Genomic DNA, 22741 nt, shown 5'->3' on the forward strand with positions numbered 1-22741 from the left:
GATTGCGAAAGGCATAAACTATTGAAGAATCAAACAGACTCAAACACTATCACTACCTGTCTGGTGAGCGAGAGTGAGAGAGTGGGAAATGAGAGTTCAGGTGGAAGATCCGTTGTGACTGGTGAGGGGGATTGAGAGAGAGACGTTAAAAAAAATATTTTTTTGTAGGGGGCGTTATCTCAATGCAGTCTGAATGCAACCTGTTAACTTGTCCCACATTTTTAAGAAAACATCAATCTCCAAGTTTGCTTATCTATAAAAGGATATATATCATCTCTCTTTGAAACCAAATGCCTTGCTGTATTGACTCAGGCTCCATACTCGACTAGCTAGGTTAAGCAAATACTCATATGCAAACTAACTTCTTAAGCCGTTTAAGAGTACTTAAAGTTAAAAAAAAATTTTAAACCAAAAACATTAAATATAAGAGCCAGTTCGCGAGCTGGCTCGGCTCGACTTATTATTAGCTCGAGCTCGATTATTTTGGCTCGCCCTTAAGCTCGACTCGAGCTCGAGCTCGGGTAAAATTTAAACGAGCCAAGCTTGAACAAGGGAAGCTCGCTCAAGCTCGGCTCGTTTACACCCCTAGTTGCATCTAATCAAATTCTGGTAAATAGTCCCCATTCAATGGTTGCATTCATTCTTCCACAACGCTGGGCCTAGAATGCTAGGTGTTCATTAATCTTTTAGTTTTACATTAAAAAAAAAAAAAAAAAAAAATGTAAGTAGGGTTAAAAGAAAGAACATGAGAATCTTGTGGAGAATATTTTTAAAAAAATGAAAATTAAAACTCATATATAAGATGCTAACTGCATATAAGTGACACGTGCAAGAATAACACACAAATGACTTCTAACATTACTCGGCTTTCATGCATATATAACTTTTGGTGTCGGTTTTACAAGAGACTGGGTCACACTCACCCAAAATACTAAATGGTATGTCATTGCCTATGGTTCAATTCTTAGTTATTTTTAAAAAGAAATAAAAGAAAAAACATTTTCCAATAGACTCCTTGAGCTTGTAGTATGATTTTATCAAGAATAATGCTATAGTTTATACCCATTTACCACACCTATGTCAAAACATGTTTAATGAGTGGCTTACACTTTTATTCTTTTAAGTGGTCAGCATTATAAACCACTTAAAACACACCATATCAGCCGGTGTGACATAAGTGTGAAAAATATTATTATTTTTTCATCAATACTATGAAAAGCTGTCATAATAACAATAATAATAGTAATTGTTGACACTAATATTAATATTATTTCTGGTTTATATAACCAAGTTCATGCAAGATTCAGTAATTACTCCAAAAGTCTAAGAGAAAAGATATTACATATGTAGATCTAGTTGCTTTTAGTTCCACTACCATGTCTACTACAGTACAGCACACAGCATGATACAAAGATACAACAACAAAGTTCAGGTACTATAAAATAAAAATATCCTTTTTATTTAATTATACTTCTTCTACTTCCAGAGAGTTTCTTTTCAACTGCAGGAACAACAACAGGCCTTGTTAGGATCACACTGCAATACTGGTGTAAGATTCATAATCAAAATGTACTACTGTTTTAGTGCATGCAGAAACTCTATATATGTACAGGTTATGAAGAAAATTCTTTCTTTTTCTCTTCTTGATTTTCAAGTATTATATATATATAAGTGTCCAAGAATTGAACAAAATAAGAGCATGTTTGGGTGAGCGTTTGAGGGGTCTAAAAGTGTGTTTAACACTCAAAATGTCTGCTCGAAGAAAAAGTATAAGGTTCCAAAAAGCTAAAGAATTGTCAAAACACACTTTTGACAAAAAACTTGAAAATGAAGCTTTCGCCAAAGAGCATTTTTTGACTTAAAAAATATATTTTTCAAACACAATCCCAAACATATTCTAAAGTAACACCATCAAATCTAAATCATGTAAAAAAAAAAAAGAAGATAGAAAAGTAGTGGAAACTTGGAGTACTCTACAAAACCCTAGCAATGCAAGATAAAGCTAGGAAACATAAACCCTAGCTAGATCTCAATAAAAGAAGCATTGAAATATATATATATATATAGGTTGAGTTGACTCAGTGAGTGATAGAGGAGTACTTACCATATTTGTATCGAACAACAGCAGCTAATTAACCAACTAGTTTTTAATTTGGTGTGACAGCAGTCCTAATGGAGATGGCAGTTTCCATGAGGATGTGGTGCATGGTGTCGAGTGATTCAGGAGGAATAGAATCCTCAGACGAAGCCCCATCAACTATGTGGAAAGCAACAGTGACAAGACTTCCACTGCTTTCCTTTCCTGATGATCCGGATCCCCACGTGGGCCTATCAGGGAGGATAGCAAACCCTGAGGGCAAGATGGCAATATTGTCTGGGTTTCCGCCATTTAAGACCAAGGATATGGCATATGAGTCCATTGGTGCATATATCACGTAAGACCCTGTTGAGTCGGTGTAACTCTCTTGCAGATACATCACTGGCGAAGCCTGCATGCATATATATATAATATTAATATTTGCTAATAATTAAATTAATTTAACACATGATTTGGTCGAAACATTAATGGATTATTGAATTACTTACAACCACTTCCATTATAGAAATGCGGTTTCTTGGATCCTCGCCATTAACAACGAATGCATTTTCTCGGATGGCGTGTCCATATGAAAGGATATCCCACTTTGATTATTTGCATCACATATAAATTGGAAGGAAAGATCAATATTAATGTGTGAAAAAAAACCTGGTATTTACCAAAGTTATTAACAGTAAATTAATGTTTGATACATCATTAATTAGGCAATGTGAGCTTCCGTAATGCATCGTAACGGATATATATAGGCAACTAAAAAATAAAAGCTATGTAAGATCCGCTCGGAAAGCTATTAAAGGGAGAATGATCATGCAGAGACACCCTTAAAAGAGTTGACTTTGAATTTAACGCATGCAAAACATAATCTCAAAAAATAATGCACCCAAAATCCCTATTTTTCTTACGAAACAATCTAGCATTTCTCTCGTGCTATAATGCATGTGATTGTACTGTGAAATTAACGTACTGTTACAAGTATATATATAACACATTAAAGCCACTACTAATTATGCATTTAACAGCTGCCATTTATTCATCTGAAGAATTATGTGATTTTTTTTTTTTTTTTTTTTGCTTATTTAATAATTATGTACTAATTTTGTTTAACTTTTACTGCTTGTATATGGATTTGGACCTACGTAAATATACATGCAGATCTGTAATATTCACATTTAGTTCTTTAGTTTATGCCCTAGCTAGTTAGCATTCGAGGCTAGAGGATATATATATATATATATATATATGCATTAAAGTGAAGATACCTTGTTTCGAAAATTCTCATGACGAAGGAAGTTGAATACATGCTTTGGCGAGGCAGCTGGAAGCCAGACTGTGGTAGCAAAAGCTACAGAGGGACCAGGTGGCTTCCCAATATAATCAGTGGTGCAATATTTAGTCATGATCCTCATATCATCAGCCCCACGTATAGGAAATTTCATCCATTTGTTTTCTGTAGAAGCACTAATTTCAACACAAAAGGTTCTCACCATTCTCTCTGACAGCTTCAGCAGACTTGTTCTCCCATCTTGTGATATTAGTACTGTTTAATAATATATAAGAAAAACAAATGATCACTTAATTAGTTATTTAGCCTACACATTAGACATATATATTATCTTAGAATATTAATCAAATAATTAAATCAAGAATTTCTTATAAAATTAAGCTTTTGAGAGCAAATGTCTTAAGTTAACATGAAGAGTACTGTTATACTAAATCAAATAATTAAATCAGCCATTTATTTTAAGCTTTATTAAGCTTATGAGAAAAGTGATGATTTAAGGTATTAGATATTATATGGTTAATTATTAATTAAGTGCATGGAACAAAAGTGATCTATTTTTTTACCGCCAGCATAAGTCGATGTGCTTCTAGCCATTAGAGTAGCATAGCGTACACATTGTCGAACTATAGTGTTAATCCAACGCTTTGCACTATATGCAAAACCAGATATGACTATCGGCTGAAAGATATTGTGCACCCATCTGTTGTCCACTTCCACATGCTCAACCCATATAACCTAATTGTTGTGCAAAACATCACAATTACCGTAAATAAAACAAAATAATTAATATAGAACACCAAAATTTCTGTGGAGACAATCATGAAAAAATTCACCTGATCAAAATATTATAAATAAATTGAGTGTTAATTAATTAATACAGAAGTGGGCTCACCTTGGACCATCCATTAGGCATTGTTTGGATTAGACAGCCTGATGGTCTTCTTCGAAATTTAATTGATGGATAAGGGAACAAATTTTCCAAAGATACATCAACAACTCCCCAGGTCCCGGGGCATAGCTGTTTACAGTATCTTGCAAAATAGCTCTCTCGAACTGGAACAAGTGGAGAAGGGACATGAAATTCCGCCGTCATCTGGGTGAAAAAAATCATACACAGATCAATTTTCTTAAAAACCAAGTACCAAAATGCAAGCTTAGTGTGCAAAATGACCCATCAGCAGTAATATGTGAACAAAAAATCTTAATATATATTGCCTCAATAAATCTAGCAGAAAGAGACAAGATGTTCTTCAGCATCAAATTAGTCAAAAGTTTATTTCCATGCACCAAATGAATGTTGGAGGATCACAAAATGTGGGATATATCCCACATGGGGTTTGAACCTCAAGAATGCTCAACTCTGATAGGTGTTAATTAAATCACAATTTTCCCAAAAGCTTAAGCTAATAGGAAAAGGTAAATTTAATCACTTAATTATTACTTTAACAATAAGAAAATCAGAATGGAATTGTTAAGTTTTTCTTTTTTTCTTTTCTATGGTCTGAACTTGTGAATTATCAGATATATATAATGATTGCATATTGAACTAAACTAATACTGCTGTGTTAGCTGCTTTTCAGAGACTTCCTATTGCTGTCACAAACCCATTGATCATCTCTATTTAGTTGTATAATCAAACTCTCTTGAAGTAGTAACTTAACATAAGCATGCATATGCATCACATATTCATAAAATTCAAACACTTAGAATGGCAAGAATATTTATGTTACCACTTGCAGAGTTCCATCGAAGTTCCCTTCCACTTCTGATGATGATAAAACTCCAAGCATTATCGCTTTTGAAACGATATTGGAAAACAGCGATGACCAGTGCTTCTGGTTAATTATCAAACAAAAGGGAAAGAATTAATAATATATATCCAACCTTCATCAAACTGATCAAGTCCAATTGAGTTGAAAACAAAATTTATAAAAACCCAGATAAGCGTTTAGTAAAATCGTGGTTTTAAAAATGCAGCCACTTATCAGCGATTTGTTTCAAAATCGCAATTTTTTAAAAACATATTACCAAACAATACGTTTTCTGTGATTTGAGTTAAAAATCACACTTACAAAATCCATGAGCAATTCAACAATGCTGACTGGGTTGATTCTAACATAACCAGTTTCACGAGAAGCTTCAGTATGCAGAGGTTCTGGTCCAATTTCATGAGGCAAGGGCTTGTATTCACTTTCAAGCTCGAATTCAGAATTGCTGTCCAAGCTTGGAAGGCACTGAGAGTGTCTCACCTCGACCATTTTCATTATCTCCATCAAAGTGGCATCGACATGTCTGAATTCCCTTATGTATTCAACATCATTTAGAATCTCACTTTTCCCATCTTCTTGGAGCCGCCATAAAGGTTCTCCCTTGAGGGCCATTTTTGTCAACTCTTCCATGGCTGCAACAGCAAGCTCAGTGATTTTCATCTTGTTTACCTCAGCGGATACTGAAACTGCCATAAAGAGATCACTTGCTCGTCGAATGTTGCTCCCCACATATGAGTTTGACCCACAGTCTGAGTGGTTGGTGCCCGGCGAATGCGGTGGCGACCGAGGGGTTATTGGAGGGGAGCCAGCATCTCTATTGCTTTGTGAAGCACTGCTATTGATCTGGAATTGGGGCAAGTTTTTTTTTTTGTTTTGTTTTGTTTGTTTGTTAAAGTATGAAGATAGTTAATTACTAGCTAGTTAGAGAAATACACCAACAATTTCACAATCTGCAACAAAATGCATACCTCTCTTGATCATAGGAAAAGGAGATTAAAGAAAATGAAAATGGGGTTAATTAAGATACATGCTAAGAGTATGTTTGGGAGTGCGATTTTGCAGGCTAAGAGTGTGATTCTAAACCAAATCGCAGAAAATATGTCGTCTAGAAGGCATTTTAAAAAACTGTAGTTTTGAAAATGTAGAAAAAACTACTTATTTAAATCATAGGCAAGAGGCGTTTTTAAAAGTGTACTATTTTAAAAGCTAAACTACGATTTTAAAGGTTAAAACATGATTTTATCAAACACTTAATTGCATTTTTAAAAATTATATTTTCAAATCACACTTTTTTAGATCACACTTTTTTAATTGCAATTTTTGAAATTGCAAACCCAAACAAAACGAAATCATAGAAGGCCAAGATGAAGATACACGAGACAATCATGAAAAGTCAAATGGAACCAGAAGCAGAAACCCTAGCAAGACCTAAAATTGATTCTACAAAAGGTGCCATGATTTTGACTAGCTAGTCTTGTTAGAGAAACACACCAACAATTCTACAATCTGCAACAAAATCCATACCTCTCTTGATCACAGGAAAAGGACATTAAAGAAAATGAAAACGGGGTTAATTAAGATGCTAAGAGTGTGTTTGAGAGTATGATTCTAAACTAGATTGCAGAAAATATGTCGTTTAGAAGGCATTTTAAAAAAATCTAATTTTGAAAACGTAGAAAAAACTACATTTTCAAATTGCAGGCAAGAGACGTTTTTAAAAGTGCACTATTTTAAAAGCTAAATTGCGATTTTAAAGGTTAAAACGCTATTTACCCAAACACTTAATTGTATTTAAAAAAATGATTTTTCAAATCGCACGTTTTTAAAACGCTATTTTTTCATTGCATTTTTTGAAATTGTAAACCCAAAAGGCCGAAATCAGAGAAGTCCAAGATGAAAGATACATGAGACAATCATGAAAACTCAAATGGAACCAGAAGCAGAAACCTTTCTTCAAAAAAAAGAAGAAGCAAAAACCCTAACAAGACCTAAAATTGATTCTACAAAAGGTGCCACGATTTTGATTACTAGCTAGTCTGATTAAAAATCTTGACTTAGCTACTTCCAGGTTTTAGGGTTGCATTATTTTACCACAGTTTCATGGGAATTGCACTGTAGATTATTTTTCAATTTTTATTTTTTTTGAATAAGTAAAAAATTTATTAGAACAAGGGATGACCAGATGAGTGCTTAATTATGACACTGAGAAATGTAGATCGATTATTTCATGAGACTGAATTTTGGTTTTAGGGTTCTCTTAACGAGTACTGCTTATATATATATGGTAGTTAATTATATATATATATAAGCCCCATTTACCTTAGAATTCACATCTGGAGGCACAAACCCTAATTGTCTTCCAACCTGCATCCTCTCACTTGCAACACTGTACAAACCAAAACCCTAAAACCTTTAGAATCAAAATGATCATATACATACATTAAGATATATAATATTCACAATATTAAAAATAAAAAATAAAAAAAAAAAGAAATAAAACAAATGCATGTTCTCCTTAATTGTCCATAAACTTGAAAAAGACCTACTTCATAGCATAGAGTTCACGATCAATCCCGGCGATACTATCGTCACTGTCACTGTCACTACTCGTCATTTCATCAAGGCTGGAGGTCATACTCTCCGTTTCGCTCATGGACTCATCATCATCATCATTGTCCTCCATAGTCTGAGTATGATCATCATCATCATCCGACGGTCCAAACCCATCCATCTTCAGCTGTAAACATACACATGCATCTACATTTATCATTTCTTATTAATCTACCTCTTGATCAACTGAAGAAGATGATGATATATAACATGATCATCAACAACAAATTAACTCTAAACAAAATTGAAATTAAATTAAAAAAGAAAAACAGAAAAAAGAAATCATATTAGGTTTTCTACATACAGATATTGCTAGCTATATATCAATGTAACGGACGATCTCTCTCTCTCTCTCTCTCTCTCTTTCTCTCTGTGTGTCTGTGTGTCTGTGTGTGTGTCTCGTGCATTTCTAGGAGGGTTTGGCGAATGATGGAACAAAGAGTCATGTTTTGGAGTCTGCACTTGTCGGGCGGAGTGCACTGCCAGGTGAAAGGCACCTGAGGCTTACGTGGCTATTTGCTTCTCTCTCATTGGTAGTTTTTTAGGGTCGTGGTCGCTTTTGCTTGTTTCATGAGAGAGTGCGGTCTTCAACTTCAACATGACTGCGGGATATACACTCATATGCTCACCACCCCAAGCATAGAATATCTGTGATACCTAATTTAAATGACACCAAATTATCTTTGGGGATACTCTCAAGTTCAATTTAGTGGATAAAGTCATCCTAAATTTACTTTAATTTTGAGTATATGTCTAAGAAATAATTGGCTTCATGTCTATCACGCATGAGATTTTGTGCCAATTGGGGTAGGAAACATTAATTAAAAGTCACACAAAATCAATTGTTTCTGTAGTTAACCAATTGATTATTACTTCTTCTTCTTCTTTTTTTCTTTTTTTTTTTTTTTCTTTGGATCAGATTATTACTTTAATCCTTAATTAATAGAGAGTATACATCTAAAAAATATAGGCTTAGATTGGATGAATATATAGTGGATCCAGATAGGACCTTTGCGTGCACTTGGAATGCAACAACATTCAAAGGAAATAATGTTGGCCATTGTATAAATTGTTCAAATTTGACAAGAATCTAGCTGTCTCTTTTATTAAAGAATGCTTTGTCTTGGATGATGATTTGTTTTTCTGAGCAAATTAACCTTCAAAAAAAAAAAAAAAAAGTTTTATGTTGGTTAACTCAGTATTCAAAACATACAATTTGGTACATGTAATGTAAGTCAAAATTTGATAGGCTAAGTTAAGAACTTAATTAGTCTAGTTTCCAACTGTTGTTTTTTTATTGAAGAACTGAGATGCTTGTTCCCATATGGTCCGAACAAGGTACATCAAGAACATCACATGAAAGGGTATCGAGACACTCGCTTGGAGTTCTTGTTCGTAGTTGTAATGCTCCACTCCCCGATGACACACAATATTATTTGCTTTTAACTCCTCCGAATTATACTTTTCAGGAGGTCACCCATCCTAGTACAACTCTCGCATAAGCTAGCTTGCTTAACTACGAAGTTCTGATGTGATCACGACTATTACTGCTTTAAAATGCATTATTGTCATTAAGAGTGTAAGTATATATATAAGCACATCTCCATCTCCATAACCAGGCGATGTGGAGGGTCCTAACGAGTTACTTAAGAAGAACTCCCGAGACACTCGTTAGCAAAGCTTAGTTTGCACCTAGCTATATAGTCTAAACGAGCTGAAATTGAAGAACTCTCTTGAGAAGCTCAAACGATATATATCTATTTGAACGAGAATGTTTCATTCAAGAAAATTAAAGTGAAGCTCAAATGTACTCGCGCGGTTGCAATTAAGGCTTAATGTTGGAGAGCGTCCGAACAAGATCAGTGAACCTGTTAGGATTAACAGCGTTCAAATGAGTCGAATTACTCGTCCAAATGCTGCCTTCCAAAAATTTAAAAATTAAAAAAAAAAAACCAGTGTTTGTTTTATATGGAAATTTAGAGCTCTGGTGAATTTGTAATAATGTAATGCAAAAAAGTTATAATTTTTCTTGCTACTCAGATTTTATGAAAGTCTTTAATTATTACGATATCTATATATCGGCATGCGACGTGTCTTTGCAAATTGAAATTGTAACGCCTACAAAATTTATTCATAAGCATGCAGGTTAATAATTAACTCACCTCGGTTCACTCAGGTAACCAGACGTGCTCTTTATGACGTCATACACCATCATCACCTTTTCTTTGCTTCCTTTCTCTGCCACCATCTGGAGCCTCCTTTTCGATCCACTGCTATAACCTTCAATTCTGTGACGCCATATATATATATATATATATATATATATATATATATATATATATATATATGAGGTGGAATAGCATTTTACGTGCACCGAACGGTGACTGATTTTACGAGGAAGTTTAGTTGTTAAGCTATAAATGTTTGCTGCTGTAACTTACTTTATATGGTGATTTATATTTATGTTTAGAATTTGTTAATTAATTTGTTACTTTAATTTGGAGACTTTTTATTCGCTTATATTAGTTTATAAATATTGATATTATGGTGTTTTATTTAATAGGGTATTAATAGATATTGTTGTTCATACTGCATAGTGTTGTAATCAGAGGCTCTAATTGTGTTGTTTTGAATATATTGTGTTATAGATATGGTTGTTAATTAGCACGCCAGTTTGAGATTTGGAGCATAATAGTTGTAGGATTTTTCGGGACAAGTCATGTACGTATATATTGTGATTAGAATTGATCTCTCAGAAATCATCTTTAAGGTTAAAACTATGATTAATTAATTACTTAATTATCTAAGAATAATATGTCTTTCATTTTGCCTCCTAATGGTCTCCTCATCCATCCACCTTGCATGCCTTCGTGAGTTTATTCATGTAATCATAAATTTTGAGAGTTATTAAACCTCATCAGGATTGTAGTACTTGAAATCATACGTAGTAGAATAAAAGGACTTTCCAAGTGAGAGTCCTAGTAGCAATAGTATTTAAATGAACTAGTACGTACTCTCATGTTGAGAGTTATAATTAGGAGTCTAATATATAGTTGTTATTTGTCTATGATTGTTATTTACTTGTATTATATTTAAATGATTGTTATTGAATTTTAAATAAACTGATGAGTTCAATTGATGAAATAAACTAAATTGAGTTTTATTTGCTACAATAATGCTCATTGTGTTTTGAAGGTTAGGACTCTCTCAAAGTAACTCATTTCTTTTTTCCATGTGTGTGTTTAATTATGCTAGTAGATTCACATCATTTATAGCCTGAAGGTGACCTTCCCTATATATATATATATATATAGCACTAGCTAGTCGCATATATAACTCATCAAAACTATGTGATGTCCAGAATGTCATATAGGATCTTTGATAAAATTAAACCCAAAGAGTTTTTGTTAAGCTATACCTCAAAAGATGTTAGGTTACAGTGTCATTTTTCAGAGTAATGCTAGGTACAAATTCTTCTTGTGTCACTTTTGTATTCTTCTAATAATGATGTGACTCTTAAAATCACCATTGACCTTGTGATTGATCATTATTAATTTGATCAAATGGTAATTTCAAAAGCCACGTTATTTTTTGAAAGATATAAGAATTACACAAAAAAGACTTCTAAAATTACTTCATCTTCAACACAAAGGATCGGTTAGCCATTTGGTCACTCTTTCCTGAATCAGCTCCATATATATATATGGTATATATATAACCTCTCTATTGTTGGAACTTAAAGAAGAAGAAAAAACTACTGTATCTTCTTAAACTTTTGAGATATAGTAGTTTAAGATGTCTTGTTTGGGTGAAACAAGACGTCTTGGTTTTTTTGGGTGAAACAAGACGTCTTGTTTTTTTTTTTGTTTTTTTCTTTGAGATAAGACGTCTTGTTTTCTAGTCTCACATACATGTGAAGGGGATCCAGAGCATTAAATTCTTAAGCTTTATGATAAGTAGCTTCATCAATGTACGTATTTCTCGCAATTTATACTCCAAGGATTGTTACTAATTAATGTCGTGGAAATACAGGCCTTGTGACACACAGTGGACCTTTTATTTTATTTTTTTGATCTTTTGAAAAATAAAATAAAAAAGGTCATATATCTCATGATATAATTCTTGTATACACATGTAACTTTCTCTGGGCAAAACTCCAATAAACGCCGCGGACTTTGGGCATGGCCGGAGGATGAATATTTTGTTTTCTTCAGAAAATGAATATCGTACTACTGCCGACTGCCGATCATTATATATATATATATATAGAGAGAGAGAGAAGAAAATAAATATATGTCGTATTGGGTATCACCATCTGAAAAGGAAAAGCTAACATTCTAAAGCATCCACATAAACAAGTCACTGGCCCATGCGCATTGGGGCATGCATGTGCACTGTGTTTATATGTTTACAGCGTCACATCTTTAATTTCCTCTTTAACTGGAAAACCACTTTATGCTAAATGTTACTTTCTAGGACTCATCAATCATATCGACATGTCTGTTTCACCATGGGTACTCTATAGACGTTAATACATATATATGTGTGCGTACATGCATGGGACCATGCATGCATGGCCCTGTTGTACAAATATCTGGACAGCTTGTAAAAATATATACCTAGATTTTATGTTTTGTCACAGTACCACAAAGCGCATAATGTTGGTGTCGTGGTCTTTCCTTATATATGATTACTTTTTAGTGGATCAGTTTGTGGACCAAGTTTTTCTTGGAGAAATGCGAAATGCTTACTTGTTTATATTTTTTGGTTCACATTCTAATTAAGAGAAGAAAAGCACATGCTTAATTTCATATATATGCAGGAAAACTTTTTCATATTTCTTGACCAAATCCCTTAGGATCTTTCATCGTCAAGCAAATGGAACCTGAACTTATGTAATTTAATTGACATATTACTCAAAAAAAAAAAAAAAAAAAAAACTAATTATTATGAGAATATAACTTCGAATTCCCATTTTCCCTTTGATTATAAGTATGATATTCTTTAGTTTTTGATTGTTAATTAATTCTTCCTAAACGGCAATAAATCCACTAGTTTGATTTTTTTTTTTTTTTTTTTGGTTAATTAAGAAAGAATTAAATTAAAAACTCAAAGAAATACAGATACTATATATGGAGGCACAATGAAAAGTAATCATATATAAACCATGAAGGAAGAACCGAATAAACTTGAACTAAAACAAATTAAGAAGCATTCAAAAGAATAGTTTAGAATTAATTGCAACAATTGGCCGTAATAAAATGTTAATAGGTGTCCTTTAAATTTTGACAAGTGGTATTTTAGTGGCACTAACTTGTGACAAATGGCATGTCCAAATAAAACAGCACTTTGCCAATTGTAGGTGCTTTTACTTTTTGGTCTTCTCATTTATTTATTAGTTAATTAATTACTATGTTTTCAACTTTTATAATTGGCGAGTGTCGTTTTATTTGAACATGCCATTTTGTCATAATTCTAGAGCCTCTAAAACACAACTTGTCAAAACTTAAAGGGATATTTGTCAGCATTTTATATGCCACTTATCATAATGATAAGTTATTCTCTTGAAAAAATCTACTTTTATATATAATATAAAATAGTACTGCTACTCTTCTCACAATTTATTAGTTTATATATATATAAAGAACGTGAAAAATAACATTATTGATTTCTACTCTATATATAGTATGGTTTCTCCTCGTGAACAAGTAAAAAAAATTAACAAGTAGATTAATTTGGTGGTGTATGACTTGGCATGTGTTGGCATGTTCTGGTAGGGCGGACGAGTATATGATCGCCCCATGTGGCATGTGCCATTTCTTTCCTACTGATTTTATGCTTCATGATGATGATTGAACTTTGAAAGAGTCATGCCTCTAGCCATCACCGAAATCTACGATTGGATAACATATTCAAATTAAAAAGAAAAATACATTAGAATTTGACCATCATTTAGAAACAATCTTGATGAATCATGTTATAGCTAGCTATGTTGGACCCAACTAAAATAGTGGTCATTACTCACTTCTCCATGTCATTAGAAATGAGACCCATCACCTCCTCTACTTTCCTTGATTAATCTCACAATTATTAAACTAACATGAAATATATATTATTGTGTGGCCCCTATATAGGCCAGGCCAGGGACCCATATAGGTCGCCCACTTTTAGGTCAGGATCCATATTAGAAATATTATGGGTGGCTAGATGTGTGACCTTCACTAGGTTCCTTGTGGATGACTTGATCTATACGCAAGAGTACTTATATAGTTATATATATAAAATATGAAATGGGGGTAGGTTTAAGCCCTTATAATTGGAGGCCTATTAATGTGTGTGTGTGTGTGTTTTTAATCAGAACAAAATCTTCCTAAATATTCTAGCTAAGATTTTTATAACGTTGATGCAAAGTCAATGATGATAAATTAGTTTACAAAAGATGGTACTACTTTCATAATTGTAATATAAAAATGTGACTTTATGGAATGAGTGTTTGGGGTCTAAGGAATTAAATGTAAATGGGTGCATGAGACATAAGGATAATTAATTAGGAGATTACAATGAGGGTCAAGAACAAGGAACGGAACCAAGGGAAAGGGGGGGTGGGGAGATTACAATGAGGATGTCAAGAACAAAGACAGAACCAAGGGAAGGGGGGTGTTCAAGATCACAGAGAGAAAGGAGACCATCATCAAATTGAGATACCAATGAATGTATATATATATATATATATATTCATTGGTCCATTGTGTTTTCAACAAATTCCAGAATATGTCACGTACAATTTCATCAAATTCCATGCATGCAATGGTAGATTTCTTTCTTAAAATTCCCTTTTGCCATGAAACCTTCGGGCTACGTACGGTATATAAACCAAAATAAGTTACTAGTGTCATGATAATTCTTAGTGAATCCTTTGATTAGAGTACTGGTGAAATAGTTTCATTATATATATATAGTCAATGCCCCCTCTTTGAGTGAACCCTTTCGCAACCAGCCTAACCTTGTGCCGTTCAACTTTTCCTTTTGAATCCGTTAAAGTTTTAAACACCCATTACAATCAATCGGTTTTGGATGTGGATAAATGTCAACAAGTTCTCAAACACCATTTTGACCACATTAAAATATTAATGTTCCTATAAATAAACATAATAGTTATTAGTGCAAGATCATCATTAATGCTGGAGAATTCATTCTTCTTGTGTTGTATGTTGATTACATTCTTCTTGCTAGCAGTGATTTAATTGGGACTACTTCATGAGTGAAACACATATATTAATCAACGTGATAGCTAGGGCACAGAGCCATGGGACTCTCGAAAGGGCATCTAGTTCAATGTGTTCTTGAGAAATTTTATGTGAAATATTGTTCACAGGGAGATCATGTGCCTATTATAAAAGGGGAAAAGTTCAACAAGAATCAGTGTCTTAAAACAAGATTAAAAAGCAATATAATGAGAATATATATATATATATATATATATATATATATATATATATATATATATATGGGAGCGTCGACATTGGGTGCTAGCTTGATGTATTGTTTTTGTTGGAAAACATAAAGATGAGTAATATGAATTAACACAATTATTGATCACTCATTTGTGTGCTAGTTTCACACTACATATATACCATCACATTGTTCTACGATTCAAGCCGATAAGATCTAGTGTTAACATTTGTGATTATGGAATGGTCTTATATATATCAAATAAATGGTGTAAGTAACGACTCTCAGGTTCAATATTAATGTTCTTGTTGAATCAAATTGACTAAGGTGTTTTCATTTATTGTTATCTCGCATGTTTTCTCTTTTTTTTATCCAAATCTTTTTCCACTTTTCAAGTGGTGATTAGTTGTTTTTGGTGTTTTTTTTTTTTAATGAAAATAGTTTTTTGAATTAAAATTAATAAAAAATTAAAAATAAAATATTATTTTAATAGAATAAATAGAAATATAGCTAATCGAATGTAGAGGCATTTAAAAATTTATTAGCTAAACTAGATAAAAGTGAGTTTTGATGAGTTATTTTGCATAAAAATTTAATTTCTCCATTGTGAATGCTTTAAATTGTTCAACCCAATAGTCATTTTCAAAACAAAAAAAAAAAACAAAATGTTTTAAAATAATGCTAGCAATCAATGTCGCCAAAGTACTCAGAGAATGTTGGAACATTTTATTTATTAGACTTACAATATTGATTGTGGGTTTTAGTTTGTTAAAACGTATTGGACACAAAACCTAAAATAACAGGCTCAAATGTTGTTGAATAATTACTGAGTTATACACCTTAACTCGGAATTGGATTCCTAGCCTAGCTGCTACTATATATATATATATATGGTAGACAATATATATGTAGGCTTGTAATTATATCAAAGCTAGAAGTCTATCTATGATGAGTAGGTTATATCTAGTACTCTTCTATATATAGGCTAAGTCTAGTCTCCTGATCTCCTCTCGATCCATACACACAAAATCATATTCTTTTTAGTGGGTGAATTTTGACTTGCTCCATTGACTTGATCGGAGTAAGGAGGGACACTTATTTCAGCAAAATAAAGGAGATGACTTTTGCAGGCTAAACTCTCCAAATTATTGCTTGTTTTTATTCATGTTTATCATAGTCAAGGTTTTTTCTTCGGTACACCATTCTCAGCTAGCACTTTATCTGCAGCGCAATCAAAGCTGCCTAGTGAAATAGAAATATAACTGACACGTCCTAACTAAATTGATTTATTTTTCAAAAATGTTTGGAAGTTTGAACTTTTTATTTATTTATTTATTTGTCTTTCCTTTAATTTCTGCCTCGTACAAACATATATAACCGTAAAACAATTAGTTTATCATTAAAACAAGGAATATGTTGTTTATATGTTCCTAATTATGTGGGCATATCCTTCTGTTTAGAGGTGTAACAAGGCATGTTTGAGATTGTATTTAAAAAATAGAATTTTTAAGTCAAAAATATTTTTTTGATAAAAGTACGTTTTGACTATTTTTAGACTTTTTAAATTGGTCCTCAAAAGCTCTTCTAGTTTTTTTTACCAAATGAGTTTTTTTAAAAAAAAAAAGACTTTTGGAGTATTAAGTGTACTTTTAGGCTTCAAACACACACCCAAACAATTCATAAGTAAATTAAGTTGATTAAAAAAGAAAAACAAATCGTATTGCAATCTATGATGAGGTATATAATTGGGACCGCCAAAGCTATAAACAAAATTTAAGAAACAACGTCAGCAAAATACCAAACAGGTGATCATTAAACAAGTAGGCAACAAGAGGCTTACAAGTTATAATAATTTAATAAAGCTATTTTAGTTTTCCAATTAAAAACCTTTTTCTAGTAATATTTTATGTTTCTTTCTAGCCCAAGTCAATAGCCTCAATATATTCATTATTCATCCATGATGGGGGGCCATCTTGATTTTCAATGGATGACCTAGAAACCAACGTGATGACCAAATTAAAGCAAGCATTTCTATTTCTCACGAGATAGTGCAGAGAATGTGAAAGTTGTCCATGCATCATGGGAGATCAATTTATAGCAAGTTGATTTATATGGTGTTTGGATGGCCGGAAAGGAAATTTTGACCAAATGTTTGAATTCCAATCCTATTTGATGGCCCCAAGCTAATTATATAGTGCCCTGAAAAAGATGGTTATATGATATATATTTTTTTTTCTTAAATGGTTATATAGTATATACTAAATGGTTAAATTTATTCATTCTTATAAGCGTATTATAAAATATGTCTTGAATTCAAAGCTTTAAGCTTACACGTGACGAAAATTATCATAATAAAAATTAAATGATTAAATTCAATCATTTTTGTAAACTTAACTTTTAAAGTAAGTGGTAATTTAACAATTAGGTTGCAGAAACAAAACCAACATCCTTAATTTTACAGCACAGGTTTGTGGTTCAATTCAATGGCAAAAGTGGGTAGTGGTCATGGTCTGAGAAGGTCTTAGAATGGAATATTGTTTGAAAAAATAATATATATATTGCAATCTACATCAATATTAATTGTGAAAAAGTAATGGATTTACGTGTAATATATATATTTGTAAAGGAGAGAAATAACAAGCATATAGTAGTACTACTTCTCCTGAGATAAACAAAAAAAAAAAAAGAGCATAAATCTGGTACAAGGTCGCTTTATGTGACTGAGTGGCTCCTTCAACGCATTTGGTGGAAATCAGGTAAAGTCCACCCTAGAAATATTTTGGCAAATCTCTGTTGCTGCTGCATATCTATATCCTTTTCATTTATAACAATGTCAAACCCTCTCTCTCTTTCTCTTTCTCTCTCAGTTTTAACTAATTTTCCTATGCCCCACACCAATATTACCAACTCATGTGCTTCACGATTCTCTATTTATTCTATTCTATGTTTTTCTCTGCACTATATGTGCTTCCTTTAAGAGGGTTTCTCTCAAACCGGCCACCAAACCTCATTTCTATATTTTTTTTTTTCTTCTTGAAATATTCATCTTTTCTCTTTGCTTTTTGGGATGGAGAACTCGATCAATTCTATGAGCAAAGCCCTCTCATCCAATGAAAGAACTTCTGGGTCTCCCGAGGAGAGTGGCTGGACTGTCTACTTTGAAGATTTCTTAGTCAACAACAACAACAACGAAGAACACATGATGAGTCGTTATTGCTCTTCCCGTTTTGAAACCTCTAATTCTCTGGTTTCTGATGCTGCTTCTTTGATCGGGAAAAAGTCTATGGTTAAGAGTAGTAAAAGATTGAGCTTCAAGAAGAGGAAAACAATCGGAGCTTTGGTTGATGATTCTCTGGAAGATACTGCTAGCTCTCCTGTCAGCAGCCCCAAGGTCAGAATTTTATTTTTCATATTCACATTCTTTGAGCATATATATGTGGAAAATAATCTTCTTCTCTTTTTTTTTTCTTTTTTTTTTTCTGTTTTGGTAGGTTTGTAATGAACTGAATGAGATGAATATGAAGATTGCAAAACGAAGCGATAATACAGAAATATCTCAGGTAATTAAACGTACATCTATTAATTATTTATTTCATGGCTAGCTTTAATTTGTGAGTGGTGAATGTATGAGTCATATATGAGCTAATTACAAGGAGCCTTTGTGTGCTGTTTTTTATAGGAGAAAGGGAGTGCTTCAGGACAGATAGAGGAGAGAAGTGAAGTGGGTTTTATTGGGAGAGATAGTGATTGCACAGAACTAAAAAAGAGTGGCCTTTGCTTAGTTCCTTTCTCTATGTTAATTAATTATTTTGGGTAATTAATTCCAATTTAATCTTCCCTAAATCACTGTTATTTCTGTATATAATGCAATTAAGAGTCATTGTTTTAGTATCAGCTCCAACTATATATTGAGAGCCACTCCTTTTTTTTCTTTCTTTTTTTTTTTTTTCTTCCTAATATTGAGAACCACAATTTATGCAGAAAAAGGGGGGGAAAATTAAGTGGCCTTGCTTGCATTTGAGATATATATATATATATATATATATGGAGAAATAATATAGGGAAATTAAGATGAAAAAGAAAGCACTTTTTATTAATTAAGTTGATTGATTATAGTACCGACAGAAGTACTTTAGAAGAAGTCCAAACTTTTTACTAGTGAACATTTTTTTTTTCTTTTGTTTTTTTTTTGGGTCATTAATTCTTGCAATCATCCATTCGAATATATAGAGAGATTATATTCCACGTTAGGTCCACAAAAACCTAGTCATAAGATGTTGGCAAGAGCAACACATATCAGCAAATACAGGGTTTCGTAGTTATTATAACACCGTTATCTGATGATTAAGAGTCTGTTTGATTTCGCAAGTAAAAAGTGCATTTTAAAAAAATTAATTAGTGGTTTGAAAATGTGAAAAAATCCAAGCTTTCAAATAGCAGGTGTAAAAAAGCACGCAAAACTTTAGAAAACAAACTACAATTTACTGAACACCTAACTTTTAACTGTATTTTTATTAACCATTTTTTAAAATTACTATTTTTTAGAAGTAACGGTGCGGGAAATTAATACACGCACAACCAAAAACAAATGCTTGGTTGTATATTAATGTACATATATAGTACATCACTTGATTATTTATGCCAATAATTGAAAAACAAAATCTTTTTTTTAGTTAAAAAAGAAAAAAGAAAAAAGAAAAATCTCTAGTGTTCCTTCTTGTTCATTCTTTACAAATCAAAAAGAACATAGGTTGTGTTTGGCAAAGGGCCAGGCCGAACCGGATCCAAAAACTTAAAAAATTCTTCTTAAAATCAATTCCAACATTTTTATTTTTTATATTACATTAATCACTTTTTATTACTATTCAAATAAAAAAATCACTACAAAACAAATTTTTTTACTTTTTTATATAAAATATTTTTACTTTTTCTCCTGTATATATATCAATCAAATTTACTGTAGTACGATTACGATACTATTCTCTTTTTTCGTTTCATTGTCGAACACAATTATAATAATTAACCGGCATGAACTCTAGAAAAAAGGCTGATATTCCGTACGACAACCATAAATCAAGTGTCGTTCCTGATGATCCAGATCACCGACAAAAACATAATGTAGTTTTGACAACTACTATTCATAATTTGCAATATTGATCCACGGACTAGATGTAGGAGCCTAATACTTTCATTTCAAGGGAAATTGAGAGATTTATTTTATGGTGAAGACTTTGTTGTAATTTTAAATAACGCGATAATATATATACCATTAAATTTATAAAATTTGATAGGAGTTTGCTTTAGAAGATGGAATACAAATACTGTAGACATTTATAAAAATTATTTGTTACTTTAATTTTATTATTATTATTATTATTATTTTTTGAAGTCTTATAGTTGATTGACTTTATATATAGTTGCATGGTTATAAGTGCAATAGTTATAAATGTGCTACTTGCCTCCATATATATCTAATTAATTTCAAAGAGAGATGAAAGAAAGAAAAGGTGGACAGTCTATATATATATATATAAAAAAAAAAAAAAATGGGGACTTTTGAACATATTCGGATGTTAAGGTACAGGTCTGTAATAAAATAAAAATTTAGGAGAGATTGCTTGGACAGGGAAACCATTAATTAAAAAGTTTCATAAGTGAGAAAGATTCTCACTTCAAACAAAAGCAAGTTGAGCAGTGAAGTTTCATGGATGCCCTCATGATTAGAATGTGAGTAAATTAATTAATTACTAATTAACATAGAATTTGTCCCCTTACCAAACCATTTCCTTTCATAAAGTCAAGCTCAACTCGGATTTTCTTTTTTCTTTTGAGGAACAATTATACACTCTTCGACGTGGCACTAAAAACGTCATGGAATACGTATAATATGAGAGTGAGAATGTGTTTAACGTTTCTCTTATATGATTGACTCGGTAGTCGGTGCTAAGAAAAAAAAAATTGATATGCAATAAAACCTTAGAATAGAGTTGGATTGTGAGGATTTTTTTACTTTTTTTGGATGAATGATAGGATTGATAGGGTTGGCATTTGGAAGTTCCTAAAAGAGGAAGCTTGTCACTTCAGAAAAGAAAATTAAGAAGCAACCTCACGCCTACATTCGTTGAACTAGCTAGCTAGCTAGCTGCATATGAAGTTCATGGGATGCCCATAACTAAAATGTGTATGCATGCATGCCACCTAATTATAATTAGAAAGAGTTCGAGCTTTGTCACTTACCTAATAAAATGGGAGATTCCATGGCCCCATGAGTTGATGTGCTAACACTATTATCATCCCATAAAGTCAAGCTCCCATACATGTTCTTCAAACTAGGATGACAAATCTGAGTACTAATAATTAATTAAGCCTTTATTTGATTGAGGGTTGAAACATTTACACATTTACACTTGCTTTTTGGAAAAATTTCCAAAATGACTTGACCAAAACAGGTAGCTAATGTTTGTTTACTTATTGGAATTGTCATGCTTTGTGTACCCATTACTCACTCAGTAAGAGCCTAATCAAACTGTTAAGTCAGTTTAATTAAACGCTCCATCGACAAGTCATGAGGCTCAACATGTAAAATCTTTAAGTGAGACGGGGTAAAAAACCTATAACCGAATGACAATAACTAGAGAACTAACTGTATAATTAAAGTGGCCATGTGTTTGAGATGAAGTTAGCAATGATCCCCCACATGTTTGGGTAGCTTTTAAAAACATTTTGTATGGTTTCATGGGACAAGCTGCACATGGTAAGATGTGGATGACACACAGAGACATGGTGTTGGACAAATAACAATCCCACATATACACATTTGATAGATATAGAACGGACTTTCTGACCCATTTGAACTTTTGTGCCACTCTCTAGTGGCTATCACCACAAAGCCATCCAATCAAAATGATTTCAGTGTCCTTGATTCCTCACAATACACAAGGTGTCCCTCACAACACGTTAAACACAATTTCACTTGACTCTTCAAACCTTTGGGAGACCTAGTGATCCTAAATTTGGTGGGATATGAACAGGACTTAAAAAAAAAAAAAAAAAAAAAAAAAAAGAGAGAGAAAAAAATATTATGCGCATCCGGGGAATCGAACCCCGGTCAGTACCGTGGGAGGGTACTATGATACCACTACACTAGATGCGCTCGTTGACTATTCTTCTGAATAAACAAACTATTTTATCGATCCTTTGTTAAGTCAGAAGATTTATGGAATTATATTCCATAGCAAGATAAACCTAATAAATGTACTTATACAATTTTAAAATCCGAAAAATATAATTTAGGAGATACGTGGGCAGCCATAAAAATCACTTTGCCAAAGACTACTTGGTTACATCTCATATGGTATCCATACTATTATCCCTAAACATACTTTTTTAATGGTTTGGTTATTCATATTGGATAGAATTTTCAGCAAATAAAAGCAGCTTTGATGGGAAGGCAACTATACAGAGCAGAAATCACATACTATAATCGTTTCCTAATAAGTAAAATCAGGAAAAGAGTTTTGCATATATCTT

At 32.5% G+C, this 22741-nt stretch overlaps 2 protein-coding genes and 1 non-coding gene across 3 annotated transcripts; 1 reads left to right on the forward strand and 2 right to left on the reverse strand.

Moving 5' to 3' along the window:
• Positions 1-2147: 2147 nt before the first annotated feature.
• LOC132174546 (homeobox-leucine zipper protein PROTODERMAL FACTOR 2-like) lies at positions 2148-8130 on the reverse strand. Its single transcript, XM_059586184.2, has 10 exons — positions 8064-8130; positions 7696-7886; positions 7469-7535; positions 5453-5992; positions 5111-5215; positions 4273-4473; positions 3944-4115; positions 3358-3635; positions 2587-2682; positions 2148-2489 (listed from the first exon to the last, which is right to left on the reverse strand). The coding sequence occupies exons 2-10, from the start codon at positions 7878-7880 to the stop codon at positions 2148-2150; spliced, it is 1986 nt and encodes a 661-aa protein (XP_059442167.2). The 5' UTR covers positions 7881-7886; positions 8064-8130.
• A 9842-nt stretch (positions 8131-17972) lies between these two features.
• LOC132176441 (vascular-related unknown protein 1) lies at positions 17973-19100 on the forward strand. The gene is made up of 3 exons (XM_059588646.2): positions 17973-18602; positions 18703-18771; positions 18891-19100. Exons 1-3 carry the CDS (start codon positions 18279-18281, stop codon positions 19026-19028), a joined length of 531 nt encoding a protein of 176 aa, XP_059444629.2. The 5' UTR covers positions 17973-18278; the 3' UTR covers positions 19029-19100.
• Positions 19101-22293: 3193 nt separating this feature from the next.
• On the reverse strand, positions 22294-22364 carry TRNAG-CCC (transfer RNA glycine (anticodon CCC)). The gene has a single exon. It is a non-coding gene; the product is annotated as a tRNA-Gly (tRNA).
• Between the last annotated feature and the right edge of the window lie 377 nt (positions 22365-22741).

This window comes from Corylus avellana, chromosome 3, assembly GCF_965113065.1.
Source record: "Corylus avellana chromosome 3, dhCorAvel1.hap1.2, whole genome shotgun sequence".
In the NCBI taxonomy this organism is placed as follows: Eukaryota; Viridiplantae; Streptophyta; class Magnoliopsida; order Fagales; family Betulaceae; genus Corylus; species Corylus avellana.